General features: G+C 36.3%; 2 protein-coding genes across 3 annotated transcripts in view; one reads left to right on the forward strand and one right to left on the reverse strand.

Annotated features, from left to right (window-relative positions):
- Nucleotides 1–10,725, forward strand: part of LOC129459382 (zinc finger protein 729-like) — a 31,077-nt gene extending 20,352 nt beyond the window's left edge. For both annotated transcript variants that reach the window (XM_063616155.1, XM_063616156.1), the window contains one exon: nucleotides 6,648–10,725. In XM_063616155.1, the coding sequence (XP_063472225.1) occupies nucleotides 6,648–10,300 (3,653 nt within the window). In that variant the 3' untranslated portion in view covers nucleotides 10,301–10,725. The remainder of the gene's footprint in view (nucleotides 1–6,647) is intronic.
- The window catches only part of LOC129459381 (zinc finger protein 676-like), a 375,112-nt gene that overhangs the window by 274,380 nt on the left and 87,528 nt on the right, over nucleotides 1–13,204 (reverse strand). The gene's annotated exons all lie outside the window — the stretch shown is intronic.

Raw genomic sequence — 13,204 nt, forward strand, 5'->3', positions numbered from 1 at the left:
TAACTGTGCTAGTGGTGATGAACACACACTTACCTTTCATTTTGGAAAGTCTTTATTTTTTACTGTTTTTAAAGTAAAATAATTTCTGATCAAGTGTTATGGATTAAGAATATTTTTTTTCAGCTGGGTGCAGTGGCTTATGCCTGTAATCCCAGCACTTTGGAAGGCCAAGGTGGGTGGATCACCTGAGGTCTGGAGTTTGAGACTAGCCTGACCAACATGGAGAAACCTCATCTCTACTAAAAATACAAAAGTAGCCAGGCATGGTGGTGCATGCCTGTAATCCCAGCTACTCGGGAGGCTGAGGCAGGAGAATCGCTTGAACTCAGGAGGTGGAGGTTGTGGTGAGCCAAGATCCCACCATTGCACTCCAGCCTGGGCAACAAGAGCAAAACTCCATCAAAAAAAAAAAAAAAAAAAAAAAAAAGCATATTTTTTTCTTTTATTATATCAAAATTTGGAAAGCTCTGTGTGTTTTGTTTTTCATCTTCAAGTAACCTGTGTACTACTTTATTTTTTCTTAAGTTATTGGGATACAAGTGGTGTTTGGTTACATGAGTAGGTTCTTTAGTTCTTTCATGGTGATTTGTGGGAGTTTTATACACTCATCACCCAAGCTGTATACACTGCACCCTATTTATAGTCTTCTTTTTTTTTTTTTTTTTTTTGAGACCGAGTTCACTCTTGTTGCCCAGGCTGGAGTGCAATGGCACGATCTCAGCTCACCAAAACCTCCACCTCCCGGGTTCAAGCGCTTCTCCTGCCTCAGCCTCCCGAGTAGCTGGGATTACAGGCATGCACCACCATGCCCGGCTAATTTTGTGTTTTTAGTAGAGACAGAGTTTCTCCATATTGGTCAGGCTGGTCTCAAACTCCCAACCTCAGGTGATCCACCCGCCTCGGCCTCCCAAAGTGCTGGGATTACAGGCGTGAGCCACCGCGCCCGGCCTATTTGTACTCTTTTATTCCTCATTTCCCTCCCACTCTTCCCCTCAAGTCCCCAAAGTCCACTGTATCATTCTTATGCCTTTACATCCTCATAGCTTAGCTCCTACATATCAGTGAGAACATAAGATATTTTGTTTTCCATTTCTGAGTTACTTCACTTAGAATGATAGTCTCCAATCTCATCCATGTTGCTGTGAATGCCATTAATTTACTCCATTTTATGGCTGAGTAGTGTTCCATCATATATATAATCTCAGTTTCTTTATCCACTCATTGGTTAATAGGCAATGGGCATTTGGGATGGTTACATGATTTTGCTATTGTGAACTGTGCTGCTATAAACATGTGTGCAAGTATCTTTTTCATCTAATGACTTCTTTTCTTCTGGGTAGATACCCAGTAGTGGGACTGCTGGGTCAAATGGTAGTATGACTTTTAGTTCTTTAGGAATCTCTACACTGTTTTCCATAGTGGTTGTGCTAGTTTACATTCCCACCAGCAGTGTAGAAGTGTTCCCTGATCACCACATCCACATCAACATCTACTGTTTTTTGATTTTTTTTAAAATTATGGCCATTTTTGCAGGAGTAAGGTGGTATCGTATTGTGGTTTTGATTTGCATTTCCCTGATCATTAGCGATGTTGAGCATTTTTTCATATGTTTGTTGGCCATTTGTGTATCTTCTGTTGAAAATTGTCTATTAATGTCCTTAGCTCAGTTTTGATGAGATTTTTTTTTTTCTTACTGATTTGTTTGTGTGCACTGTAGATTCCAGATATTAGTTCTTTGTCAGGTGTATAGATTGTGAAGATTTTCTCCTACTCTGTGGGTTGTCTGTTCACTCTGCTGTTTCTTTTGCCTTGCAAAACCTCTTTAGTTTCATTAAGTTCCCATTTTGACACTATTCCACAAGATAGAGAGAGAACCCTCCCTAATTTATCTTTGTTTTAATTGCATTTGCTTTTGGGTTCTTGTATATGAAATCCTTGGCTAAGCCAATGTCTGAAAGGGTTTTTCCAATGTTATCTTCTAGAATTTTTATAGTTTCATGTCTTAGATTTAAGTCCTTAATCCATCTTGAGTTGATTTTTGTATGAAGTAAAAGATGAGGATCCAGTTTTATTCTCCTATGTGTGGCTAGCCAATTATCCCAGCACCATTTGTTCGAAAGAGTATCCCTGGCTGGGTGCGGTGGCTCATGCCTGTAATCTCAGCCCTTTGGGAGGCTGAGGTGGGTGGATCACGAAGTAAGGAGTTTGAGACCAGCCTGACCAAGGTGGTGAAACTCCATCTCTACTAAAAATACAAAAATTAGCCAGGTGCAGTGGCGGGCGCCTGTAATCCCAGCTACTCAGGAGGCTGAGGCAGGAGAATTGCTTGAATCCGGGAGGCAGAGGTTGTGGTGAGCTGAGATTGCGCCACTGCACTCTAGCCTGGGCAGCAGAGCAAAACTCCATCTCAGAAAAAAAAGAAAAGAGTATCCTTTACCCACTTTATGTTTTTGTTTGCTTTGTCGAAGTTCAGTTGGCTGTAAGTATTTGGGTTTATTTCTGGGTTCTGTATTCTTTTCCATTGGTTTATGTGCCTATTTTTGTACCAGTACCATGTTGTTTTTGTGACTGGCTTTATAGTATAGTTTGAAGTCAGGTAATGTAATGGCTTCAGATTTGTTCTTTTTGCTTTGTCATTCTTTGGCTATGCAGGCTTTTTTTTTGTTCCACATGAATTTTAGAATAATTTTTTCTAATTCTGTGAAGAATGATGATGGTGTTTTGATGGGAATTGCATTGAATTTGTAGATTGCTTTTGGCAGTATGGTCATTTTCACAATATTGATTCTACCCATCGATGAGCATGGGCTGTGTTTCCATTTGTTTCTGTCATCTGTGATTTCTTTTAGCACTGTTTTGTAGTTTTCCTTGTAGAGGTCTTTTACCACCTTGGTTAGGCATATTCCTAAGTTTTTGGGTTTTTTTTTCACAGCTATTGTAAAAGGGGTTGAGTTCTTGATTTGACTCTCTGCTTGGTCGCTGTTGGTGTATAGAAGAGCTACTGATTTGTATACATTAATTTTGTATCTGAAAGCTTTGATGAATTATTTTGTCATTTCTAGGAGCTTTCTTGAAAAGTCTAGGGTTTTCAAAGTAAACAATCATCATCAGCAGTGACAGTTTTACTTCCTCTTTACCAATTTTGATGCCCTTTCTTTTTTCTGCTTGCTCTGGCTAAGACTTCTAGTACTGTGTTGAAGAAGCGTGGCGAGAGTGGGCATCCTTGTCTTGTTCCAGTTCTCAGAGGGAATGCTTTCAACTTCTCATTCAGTATTATGTTGGCTCTGGGTTTGTCATAGATGGCTTTTATTACATTGATGTATGTCCCTTGTATGCCAATTTTGCTAAGAGTTTTAATCATAAAGCGACGTTGGATTTTGTTGAATGCTTTTTCTGCATCTATTGAGATGATCATGTGATTTCTGTTTTTATTCCTTTCTATATGGTATATCACATTTATTGACTTGCATTTGTTAAACCATCCCTGCATCACTGGTATGAAACCTACTTGATCATGGATTCTCTTTTTGATATGTTATTGAATTAATTTAGCTACTATTTTAAGGATTTTAGCATCTGTTTTCATCGGGGACATCAGTCTGTGGTTTTCTTTTTTGGTTAATGCCCTTTTCTAGTTTTGGTATTAGGGTGGTGCTGGCTTCCTAGAATAAATTAGGAAGGGCTCCCTCTTTCTCTGTCTTGTGGAATAGTGCCAATAGCATTGGTACCGATTCTTTGAACGTCTGGTAGAATTCTGCTAAATTCTGTCTGGTCCTAGACTTTTTTTGTGGGTAATTTTAAAATTACCATTTCAGTCTCGCTGCTTGTTATTGGTCTGTTCAGGGTATCTAATTCTTCCTGATTTAACCTGGTTGGGTTGCATTTTCCCAGAAATTTACTTATTTCTTTTAGGTTTTCTAGTTAGTGCACTTAAAGGTGTTCATAGTAGCCTTGAATGATCTTTTGTATTTCTGTGGTGTCAGATGTAATATCTCGTTTCCTTTCTTATTGAGGTTATTTGGATTTTCTTTTTTTCTTGGTTAATCTTGCTTATGGTCTGTCAATTGTATTTATCTTTTTAAAGAGCCAGGTTTTTGTTTCATTTATCTTTTGGTTTTTGTCTGTTGATTTGTTTCAATTTCGTTTCATTCTGCTCGGATTTTGATTTTTTTTTTTCTTCTTCTGAGTTTGTGTTTGGTTTTTTCTTGTTTCTCTAGTTCTTTGAGGTGTGAACTTAGAGTGTCTGTATTCTTTCAGACTTTTTGATGTAGGTGTTTAGGGCTATGAACTTTCCTCTTAGCACCACCTTTGCTGTATCCTAGAGGTTTTGATAGGTTGTGTCACTTTTGTTGTTGATTTTGGAGAATTTTTTAAATTTCCATTTTGATTTCACATTTGACCTCATTATTCAGGAGCAGGTTTTTTAATTTACATGTATTTGCATGATTTTGAAGGTTCCCTTTGGAGTTGAATTCCACTTTTATTCCACTGTGGTCTGAGAGAGTGCTTGATACAATTTCAATTCTCTTAAATTCATTGAGGTTCATTTTGGGGCCTATCATATGGTCTATTTGGAGAAAGTTTCGTGTGCTGTTGAATAGAATGTATATTCTGCAGTCATTGGATGGAATGTTCTGTATATATTTGTTAAGTGCATTTGCTCCAAGGTATAGTTTAAATCCATTGTTTATTTGTTGACTTTCTGTCTTGATGACCTGTCTAGTGCTGTCAGTAGAGTATTGAAGTCCTCACTACTATTGTGTTGGTGTCTATCTCATTTATTAGGTCTACTAGTAATTGTTTTATAAATTTGGGAGCTCCAGTGTTAGGTGCATGTATGTTTAGGATTGTGATATGTTCCTGTTGGACAAGGCCTTTTACCATTGTATAATGTCCCTCGTTGTCTTTTTTAACTGCTGTTGCTTTAAAGTTTATTTTGTCTTATATAAGAATAGCTCTTATGAACCTCTTGTTTAGCATGATATTGTGGGGTTCTCTGGCTTAGGTGAATAGCAAGCCATTTTCATGAATTACCTCACGCCATTAGGGGAAGAGGTATCCTCATTTTTTTCAATTTTTTATAGTGATCTGTGTTCCTGTTTCTCTCATTCAGTGTTATTTAATTTATTTGAAATTTTAAAAATTAATTTATTAATCTTCATTGTTTTATGGTTGCTTTCTAAAAATTTTATACTTTTTTTGATTGGGCCATGTTGTCCTAATATTCTATATACATTGTAATCGTTGATTAAAATTTGTACATCAAAAAAGCTACCTGTTGCAATCTTCATAATGTAGCCTTGTCCTGGAATAGTCTGAAACCAGTTGTCTTGGCTAGAGATTCTGGGAGTCTGTCAAACATGTTCTTAGATTGTGTCTTGTCTGGAATTGTGTGTGTGTGTGTGTGTGTGTGTGTGTATGTTGTGTGTTTTAGGTAAAGAACGTTATTCAGGTTTCTTCTCAATAGTAATCACTTGCTACATCTATTTTTTGTGTGTGTTGTACTATATTCTCTGCTGCTATAACGTCTAACTTTGGTCTCAGCAGACTCAAGCTGTCATTTTAAAGTATGCCACCATTTCTTTCAGCACTTTATGTCATGAGAGACAAAAACCAGAAAGGCCCCTGGAAGCCAGAAATAAATATGTATGTGCTACTTTTTTTTTTTTTTTTTTTTTGAGACAGAGTTTCACTCTTGTTGCCCAGGCTGGAGTGCGATGGTGTGATCTCGGCTCACTGCAACCTCCGCCTCCCAGGTTCAAGTGATTCTCCTGCCTCAGCCTCCCTAGTAGCTGGGATATCAGGCATGTGCCACCACGCCCAGCTAATTTTGTATTTTTAGTAGAGACGGGGTTTCTCCATGTTGGTCACGCTGGTCTCGAACTCCCGACCTCAGGTGATCCACCCACCTCAGCCTCCCAAAGTGCTTGGATTACAGGCATGAGCCACTGTGCCTGGCCGTGCCACTGTTTTATTTGTCTTTAAACAATAAACCAGGAGTTGGCAATTTACTTTATTTTATTTTATTTTATTTTATTTTATTTTATTTTATTTTGAGACAGAGTCTCACTCTGTCATGTAGGCTGGAATGCACTAGCATAATCTCATCTCACTGCAATCTCTACACCCCGAGTTCAAGTGATTGCCTCAGCCTCCCAAGTAGCTGGGACTATAGACGTGTGCCACCACATCTGGCTAATTTTTGAATTTTTAGTAGAGTTGAAGTTTTTCCATTTTGGCCAGGCTGGTCTTGAACTCTTGATCTCAGGTAATCCACTTGCCTTGGCCTCCAAAAGTGCTAGGATTACAGGTGTGAGCTGCCATTCCCAGCCAGCAATTTACTTCTAAAGAGCCTATGTTATTTTTGGGAGCAGGAAGAGCTGCGTTGGGAAACTGTAACCGACTCCCCTTTCCTTCTGTGTGGCTCTTTGCATTGTGCTTACTTGGGGTACTCTACACACTTAGCTCATTTATAAATTTTCCACAGATATATTTTTGTTACATTTATATGTCTATGAAGAAATTAGGGCCTGTCTTATTTTGCTGTGCCATCTTATGTGGTTTGCATAATTTTATAGGTTAGATTTGTAAAGTATATTCATCTGAGTCTAGCAAGTGGAATAATTTGTTATTTTTATTTCTTCTAGTTATGCGTTCTCATTTTACACAAGACCTTTGGCCAGATCAGAGCACAAAAGATTCTTTCCAAGAAGTAATACTGAGAACATATGCAAGATGTGGACATAAGAATTTACGATTAAGAAAAGATTGTAAAAGTGCCAATGAGGGTAAGATGCACGAAGAATGTTATAATAAACTTAACCAACGTAGGACAACTATCCAGAGAAAAATATTTCAGTGTAACAAATATATGAAAGTCTTTCATAAATATTCAAATTCAAATAGAAATAAGGTTAGACACACTAAAAAGAAAACTTTCAAATGTATAAAATGTAGCAAATCATTTTTCATGCTTTCACACTTAATTCAACATAAGAGAATTCATATTAGAGGGAATATCTACAAATGTGAAGAACGTGGCAAAGCCTTTAAATGGTTCTCAACCCTTATTAAACATAAGATAATTCATACTGAAGACAAACCTTACAAATGTAAGAAATGTGGCAAAGCCTTTAACTTCTCGTCAGCATTCACTAAACATAAGATAATTCATACTGGAGAGACACCGTTCAGATGTGAAGAATGTGGCAAAGCTTTTAACCAGTCCTCAAGTCTTGCTGACCATAAGAGAATTCATACTGGAGAGAAAACCTACAAATGTGAAGAATGTGGCAAAGCTTTTAAGGGGTCCTCAAATTTTAATGCACATAAGGTAATTCATACTGCTGAGAAACCCTACAAATGTGAAAATTGTGGTAAAACTTTTAACCATTTCTCAGCCCTTAGAAAACATAAGATAATTCATACTGGAAAGAAACCCTACAAGTGTGAAGAATGTGGCAAAGCTTTTAGCCAGTCTTCACCCCTTAGAAAACATGAGATAATTCATACTGGAGAGAAGCCCTACAAATGTGAAGAATGTGGTAAAGCTTTTAAGTGGTCTTCAAAACTTACGATACATAAGGTAGTTCATACTGGAGAGAAACCTTACAAATGTGAAGAATGTGGCAAAGCTTTTAGCCAGTTCTCAACCCTTAAAAAACATAAGATAATTCATACTGGAAAGAAACCCTACAAATGTGAAGAATGTGGCAAAGCTTTTAGCCAGTCTTCACCCCTTAGAAAACATGAGATAATTCATACTGGAGAGAAGCCCTACAAATGTGAAGAATGTGGTAAAGCTTTTAAGTGGTCTTCAAAACTTACGATACATAAGGTAGTTCATACTGGAGAGAAACCTTACAAATGTGAAGAATGTGGCAAAGCTTTTAGCCAGTTCTCAACCCTTAAAAAACATAAGATAATTCATACTGGAAAGAAACCCTACAAATGTGAAGAATGTGGCAAAGCTTTTAACAGTTCCTCAACCCTTATGAAACATAAGTTAATTCATACTGGGAAGAAACCGTATAAATGTGAAGAATGTGGCAAAGCTTTTAGGCAATCCTCACACCTTACTAGACATAAAGCAATTCATACTGGAGAGAAACCCTACAAATGTGAAGAATGTGGCAAAGCTTTTAACCATTTCTCAGACCTTAGAAGACATAAGATAATTCATACTGGAAAGAAACCCTACAAATGTGAAGAATGTGGCAAAGCTTTTAGCCAGTCCTCAACCCTTAGAAACCATGAGATAATTCATACTGGAGAGAAACCCTACAAATGTGAAGAATGTGGTAAAGCTTTTACGTGGTCTTCAAAACTTACTGTACATAAGGTAATTCATACTGGAGAGAAACCCTGCAAATGTGAAGAATGTGGCAAAGCTTTTAAGCATTTCTCAGCCCTCAGAAAACATAAGGTAATTCATACTAGGGAGAAATTATACAAATGCAAAGAATGTGGCAAAGCTTTTAACAATTCCTCAATCCTTGCTAAACATAAGATAATTCATACTGGGAAGAAACCGTACAAATGTGAAGAATGTGGCAAAGCTTTTAGGCAATCCTCACACCTTACTAGACATAAAGCAATTCATACTGGAGAGAAACCCTACAAATGTGAAGAATGTGGCAAAGCTTTTAGCCATTTCTCAGCCCTTAGAAGACATAAGATAATTCATACTGGAAAGAAACCCTACAAATGTGAACAATGTGACAAAGCTTTTAGCCAGTCCTCAACCCTTAGAAAACATGAGATAATTCATACTGGAGAGAAACCCTACAAATGTGAAGAATGTGGTAAAGCTTTTAAGTGGTCATCAAAACTTACCATACATAAGGTAATTCATACTGCAGAGAAACCCTGCAAATGTGAAGAATGTGGCAAAGCTTTTAAGCATGTCTCAGCCCTCAGAAAACATAAGGTAATTCATACTAGGGAGAAATTGCACAAATGTGAAGAATGTGGCAAAGCTTTTAACAATTTCTCGGCCCTTATGAAACATAAGATAATTCATACTGGAGAGAAACCCTACAAGTGTGAAGAATGTGGTAAAGCTTTTAAGTGGTCCTCAAAACTTACTATACATAAGGTAATTCATACTGGAGAGAAACCCTACAAATGTGAAGAATGTGGCAAAGCTTTTAACCATTTCTCAGACCTTAGAAGACATAAGATAATTCATACTGGAAAGAAACCCTACAAATGTGAAGAATGTGGCAAAGCTTTTAGCCAATCCTCAACCCTTAGAAAACATGAGATAATTCATAGTGGAGAGAAACCCTACAAATGTGAAGAATGTGGTAAAGCTTTTAAGTGGTTGTCAAAGCTTACTATACATAAGGTAATTCATACTAGAGAGAAACCCTGCAAATGTGAAGAATGTGGCAAAGCTTTTAAGCATTTCTCAGCCCTTAGAAAACACAAGATAATTCATACTGGAAAGAAACCCTACAAATGTGAAGAATGTGGCAAAGCTTTTAACGATTCCTCAACCCTTATGAAGCATAAGATAATTCATACTGGGAAGAAACCATACAAATGTGAAGAATGTGGCAAAGCTTTTAAGCAATCCTCACATCTTACTAGACATAAAGCAATTCATACTGGGGAGAAACCCTACAAATGTCAAGAATGTGGCAAAGACTTTAACAATTCCTCAACCCTTAGGAAACATAAGCTAATTCATACTAGGGAGAAATTGTACAAATGTGAAGAATGTGTCAAAGCTTTTAACAATTTCTCAGCCCTTCTGAAACATAAGATAATTCATACTGGGGAGAAACCCTACAAATGTGAAGAATGTGGTAAAGCTTTTAAGTGGTCCTCAAAACTTACCGAACATAAGGTAATTCATACTGGAGAGAAACCCTGCAAATGTGAAGAATGTGGCAAAGCTTTTAAGAATTTCTCAGCCCTTAGAAAACATAAGATAATTCATACTGGAAAGAAACCCTACCAATGTGAAGAATGTGGCAAAGCTTTTAACAATTCCTCAACCCTTATGAAACATAAGATAATTCATACTGGGGAGAAACCCTACAAACGTGAAGAATGTGACAAAGCATTTAGTCAGTCCTCAATCCTTACTAAACATAAGATAATTCATTCTGTAGAGAAACCCTACAAATGTGAAGAATGTGGCAAAGCCTTTAACCAGTCCTCACACCTTACTAGACACAAAACAATTCATACTGGAGAGAAACCCTACAAGTGTGAAGAATGTGGCAAAGCTTTTAACCATCCTTCAACCGTTACTAAACATAAGATAATTCATACTGGGGAGAAACCCTAAAAATGTTAATAATGTGGCAGAGCTTTCAACCATTTTATAAACCTTGATACACATAAGATAATTTATACTAGAGACAGACCCTGCATATGTGAAGAATGTGGCAAATCTTTTAACCAGTCCTCAAGCCTTACTAGACATAAAACAATTCATACTGGAGAGAAACCCTACAAATGTAAAGAATGTAGCAAAACTTTTTTTTCTCTTTTTTTATACTTTAAGTTCTAGGGTACATGTGCACAACGTGCAGGTTTGTTACATAAGTATACATGTGGCATGTTGGTTTGCTGCACCCATCAACTCGTCATTTACATTAGGTATTTCTCCCAATGCCATCCCTCCCACAGCCCCCTACCCCCTGACAGGCCAAGGTGTGTGATGTTCCCCACCCTGTGTCCAAGTGTTCTCATTGTTCAATTCGCACCTATGAGTGAAAACGTGGTGTTTGGTTTTCTGTTTTTATGATAGTTTGCTGAGAATGATGGTTTCCAGCTTCATCCATGTCCTTCCAAAGGATGTGAACTTATCCTTTTTTATGGCTGCATAGTATTTCATGGTGTATATGTGGAATGTGGCAAAACTTTTAACCAGTCCTCAAACCTTACTAGACAGAAAACAATTCATAGTGGAGAGAAACCCATCAAATGTGAAGAATGTGGCAAAGCCTTTAACCAGTCCTCACAGCTTAAACACACATAAGATAATTGATACTGGAGGAAAACTCTGCAAATATCATACACGTGGCATAGCTTCTAACCATTGCTCAGCTTTTACTGAAAATGAGAGAATTCCTAAAGAAGATAAACTCCGCAAATGTGAATAATATGGCAAAGCTTTTAACCGGTCCTCAAATCTTACCAAACATAAGATAATTTGTACGGAAGAGGAACCTTCCAAATGTGAGGAATGTGGCAAAGCTTTTAATCAGTCCTCAAATCTTACTGGACATAAGATAATTCATACTAGAGACAAACACTACAAATGTGAAGAATGGGCAAAGCTTTTAACCAGTCCTCAAACCTTACTCAAAATAATTTATAGTAGAGAGGAATGCTACAAATGCAAAGTATTTGGGAAAACTTCTAAGTGTTTCTCAAAACTTACTGAACACAAGATAATTCATACTAGAGAGATACTTTACAAATGTGAAGAATGTGGCAAAGCTTCTAACGGGTCCTCAAATCTTACTGAATATAAGATAATTTATATTAGAGAGAAACCCTACAAATGTGAAGAATGTGGCAAAGCTTTTAACTGGTCCTTAAATCTTACTGAACATAAGATAATAATACTAAAGAGAAACCCTACAAATATAAAAAATGTGGCAAAGCTTTTAACTGGTTTCCAGACCTTACTCAACATAAGATAGTTTATACTGAAGACAAACTCTATAAATGTGAAGAATGTGACAATGCTTTTAATCAATTCTCAAACTTTACTAGACATAAGAAAATTCATACTGGAGAAAAACCCTACAAATGTGAAGAAAGTGGGAACACTTTTAGCCAGTCCTCAACTCTTACTAAACAAGATAATTCAATGGGAGAGAAACCCTACAAATGTGAATAATGTTATAACCATTCTTCAATTCTTAATAAACAATTTATACTTTAGAGAAACCCTGCAAACGTGAAGAATGTTGCAAAGCTTTTAACTGGTCCTCAAATCTTACTGAACATAAGATAATTCATATTGGAAACTAGCCCTACAAATGTGAAGAACGTGGCAAAGCCTGTAATCATTTCTCATACCTTTCCACACATAAGGTAAGTCATACTGAAGAGAAACCCTACAAATGTGAAGAATGTAACAGTCTTTAACTGGTCTTCAACTCTTACTAAACATAAGAGAATTCATACAGAAGATAAATTTTATAAATATGAAGAATGTGACAAAAGCTTTAAAAACATTTCAGCCCTTATTACACAAGATAATTTATGCTGCAGAGAAATTCTACAAATGTGAAGAATGTGGCGAAGTTTTTAATAAGTCATACTGGAGAGAAACTACAAATCCAAAAGACATGACAGTGCTCTTGAGAACACCTTAAACTTTTCTAAACATAAAAGAAATCATAGTGTCGAGAAACCCTAGATGCGAGTCATGTCACAAAGCCTTTAAATGGTTGTCACAGTTGATTGCAAGATAATTTATACTGGAGAAAACTCCTTAATGGAGAATGTGGCAAAACGTTTAACCAATACTCACACCTTATCACATAGGAAAGCATTTATACTTGAAAAAAATGTACACCTATAAAGAATGTGGAAAAGCCATTAATATCTGCTCACATCTTAGTAAACATCACAGAGTTTATACTTAATAAAAACATTTAAAATGCAATTACTGTTAGAATATCTTTTAGAAAATATAAGCCTTAGAATGATGAAGAGTATTTCTTTTGAGGACAAACATCACAAATATAAAGAGGGTTGTAGTACTATATTTGTATCTCAAATCCTATTGTGCATATTTTGTACTAGAGAAAAACCCTAAAGTTGCTCAAACTTTGTTCAATATCAGGGAGTTTATATTGGAGGAAAAATCCTGCAAATATAATAAATTTGGAAAAAAATTATAAACTACAGCTTAGAAAACATCAGAGTATACTGACATATTTTTTGTAGATGCAGTAAATATGAAAAATATTTAATCCAAAATTAACTAAATATCAGAATTCACAATAGAAATGATAAGGCATTGGCACTTCAGACATTACAGTAAATCAGTGTTGAGTACAAAAAAAATATCAAACTAAAATTGTTGGATAAGTTATTTGCATATAACTTTAAAAAGATGGAGAATTATAAATACACTTGAAGTATACTTTTTGTATACTTCAAATATCAAAAAAATTGAACCTAATATTGAAAAAACTTTGAAAAGCAAATAAGGATGTAATTCAAC

The sequence above is a fragment of the Symphalangus syndactylus genome, chromosome 13 (genome assembly GCF_028878055.3).
Source record: "Symphalangus syndactylus isolate Jambi chromosome 13, NHGRI_mSymSyn1-v2.1_pri, whole genome shotgun sequence".
In the NCBI taxonomy this organism is placed as follows: Eukaryota; Metazoa; Chordata; class Mammalia; order Primates; family Hylobatidae; genus Symphalangus; species Symphalangus syndactylus.